This window comes from Nelumbo lutea, chromosome 5 (genome assembly GCF_056320005.1).
Source record: "Nelumbo lutea isolate HS-2025 chromosome 5, American lotus-T2T, whole genome shotgun sequence".
Taxonomy (NCBI): Eukaryota; Viridiplantae; Streptophyta; class Magnoliopsida; order Proteales; family Nelumbonaceae; genus Nelumbo; species Nelumbo lutea.
Window position 1 is genome coordinate 24,822,418 of NC_142688.1, and position 2,717 is coordinate 24,825,134.

The 2,717-nt window shown below is 35.5% G+C and overlaps 1 protein-coding gene across 1 annotated transcript; it reads right to left on the minus strand.

Moving 5' to 3' along the window:
- Positions 1-1,073: 1,073 nt before the first annotated feature.
- LOC148851089 (methyl jasmonate esterase 1-like) lies at positions 1,074-2,365 on the minus strand. The gene is made up of 3 exons (XM_088945603.1): positions 1,856-2,365; positions 1,625-1,765; positions 1,074-1,527 (listed from the first exon to the last, which is right to left on the minus strand). The coding sequence occupies exons 1-3, from the start codon at positions 2,216-2,218 to the stop codon at positions 1,243-1,245; spliced, it is 789 nt and encodes a 262-aa protein (XP_088801729.1). The 5' UTR covers positions 2,219-2,365; the 3' UTR covers positions 1,074-1,242.
- Positions 2,366-2,717: the final 352 nt, after the last annotated feature.

Below are 2,717 nucleotides of genomic sequence, written 5' to 3' on the forward strand. Positions count from 1 at the left end.
TTTTACATTTGTTCTTTAATTGTCCAATTGCTGGGGCTCTGTGGTTCAACTCTCCTTGGAATGTGAGGATTGAATTTTTTTTCTTACACCTAATTCGACTAACACTATTATTAGTATTTTGAATATTTTTTATGCAGGTATGGACAAAGCTAAGGTACTAACTTGGATGGCAATTTTTTGTTATTATGTGTGGATTGCTAGAAAAAAAAATTATTTTTAGAAACCAAACCTGCTTGGTTGATAAATTGATATCTACTATTCGTGTGGTTTTTGAGAAGTCTTTCTATCTTTTGGGGGCAATTTTCTTAGAGGGACATAATGGACAACTTTCTATCTTTTGTTTTCAAGAATTAAATATATTGTTAAAACTAGTAATATGCCTGCATAAACTATGACGAGCATGGCTAAACGTTGTGAAAATGATATTTTTGGGAAGGTGACCCACCTCCGTGGTTGAATTGTGATATAGATGTAAATAGTTTCTTATAATAGTATATTTTAGCCATTAAAAAAATAATATATAGAAGAAAAAACAAAACATTATATCAACTGTGTTTGATTTAAAATACTAGCATGTTCATATGGATGCAATATTTTCTCCATTTCCATACATGCATTATATATATATATATATATATATATATATATATATATATATTTGATGTGATAATACATATCAATTTGTATTAAAATGAGCAAGGTTAGATGTAGAAAGAGGAATGGTACCAAAAAACAATTCAAGAGTAAAAGCATATAAGCACTTGACCAGTAATAGTGGGACAATTATTTGTTTTTTTTTTCTTTTGAGTGTTATGTAATTTTTCTTCAAATAATAGTAGGGCAATTATTTGGGCTGGCTAGGGTTTGAGGATTTTATTTTAAAAAAAAAAAAAAAAAAAAGAAATTTGAATGGCCCCGACCCCGTTCAAATCAGGTACTCCACTTGCATCCGTACACTGCAAATTTTCTGGAATAGAAAATTTAATTTCAAAAAAATCCTCCTTTAAACTGAAATAAAATAATCTTATTTAAAAGATATGATAGCAGAAAATTTTATTAACGAATCAGATGTATTTTCATCAAAATTCACGAAAGTTTATGATTGATGAAATCCTTTTCAAGTATCGCATCATAGATATTTCCTTTTTTTTTATAAATAGTCACATCACCTACAGTGTAGTATGAATAAGATAAAACACCTGTCATAGTTGGAAATTGGAATGAAAGTGTTGGAGAAAATTCCTAATACTTGTCAGCTATCTCCTGTAAACAAAAGTAGAACTCAAGAGGCTTTGAGAGCATAACCATATGATCAGAACCCCTAATCACTTTCACCTCTTTGGTTGGATAATTATCTATCATCCACCACTGAAAGCTTTCGTCCATCACTTTATCTCCATCACATACCACAAAAACCCTCCTCACCGATCCATACCTCTCCTCCGATAACAATGCTGTGTCTTCATTCCATAAATCTTCTCCGAACAAAGCCGCCGGTCTCACCAGCAATGTACCCAGCGTAACATCCTATAGCATTATTCCATATAACAAACCCATTAATTTTTAAATTGATCAACCAAATCGTGTCGTTTGTCTTGTTTATGGAAATTTAATTAGTACTTACCTCCGGCTGGCAGCAGTTATACATTCTCGGTGCCAAATACTCCGGGCCAAATGTTATTGAAGTCGGAATAAGGCTCTCCGGCCGAGGACCCAGAGTAAAATTTATTCCCGATAAAGATTCCGGTGGCGTTCTTCCAAATAACTGACGATCAGAATTCAGAGGGGAGAAAGTGAAAAACGATATTTAGAATTTTGATTTGTTTGCTGCAGGTAACAACAATTAAGAATTCACCTCTTGTAGAATGGCTGCAGGAGGAGATGCAGTGTTGGGCATGATGGCGGTGGCGAAAACAGCGACGGAAATCTTCCGGGAGAAGCTCTCCATGGCTAGGGAAATAGCTATGCCGCCGAGGCTGTGACCCACAAGGATCACCCTTTCTTCTTCAGGGAGAGCGGCCATGAAGTTCATCAGAGGTTGCACGTATTCGAAAACCGACGCAATCTGATCCAGCTTCTTTGGGTCGACGCCACTAGCTCCCAGATCTAGTGCTGTCACTCGGTAACCTGCAGATTTCAGCAACGCCAGCAGTTTGTACCAACACCATGCTCCATGACCAGCACCATGAACCAGAACAAAATGCTTCAGGCCACCCATTAATTAATCAATTGCTTGCTTCTGCGGTTTCTATTCTACTTAATCGAATTCATTTGCTATTTGGATTTGCTATAAATATACTAGAACGAGGAGTGTGGACTGTGGAGGGGTCCCTCTTTCTCTCTCTCTCTCTCACCATTTTCTCACACTGGGTCTCCTCTTCTCTCTTTCTTTACACGTGTGAAAATTTATCAAAATAAAAATCAACTTTTAAATTATTCTATCATATAGTCTGATATATCTTATATATTTTGTAGAATCCCAAGTCTGATATATCTCAAAGTACATAATTATCTTCTCAAAAATCCTCTTTTTTGTCTTAATTTTCTCTACTAAAATTTACAGAGAAGTATGGATACACCCAATGCAGATTTCTGATTCCCACCTGCACAGATATAAACATTTAAAACGTCAAAAAACCACACCTTATGCATCCATACCCGCCTGTGAATTGTCATCAATTCCGAGTTGGCACCTACCCCAAATATACTTTGAACCT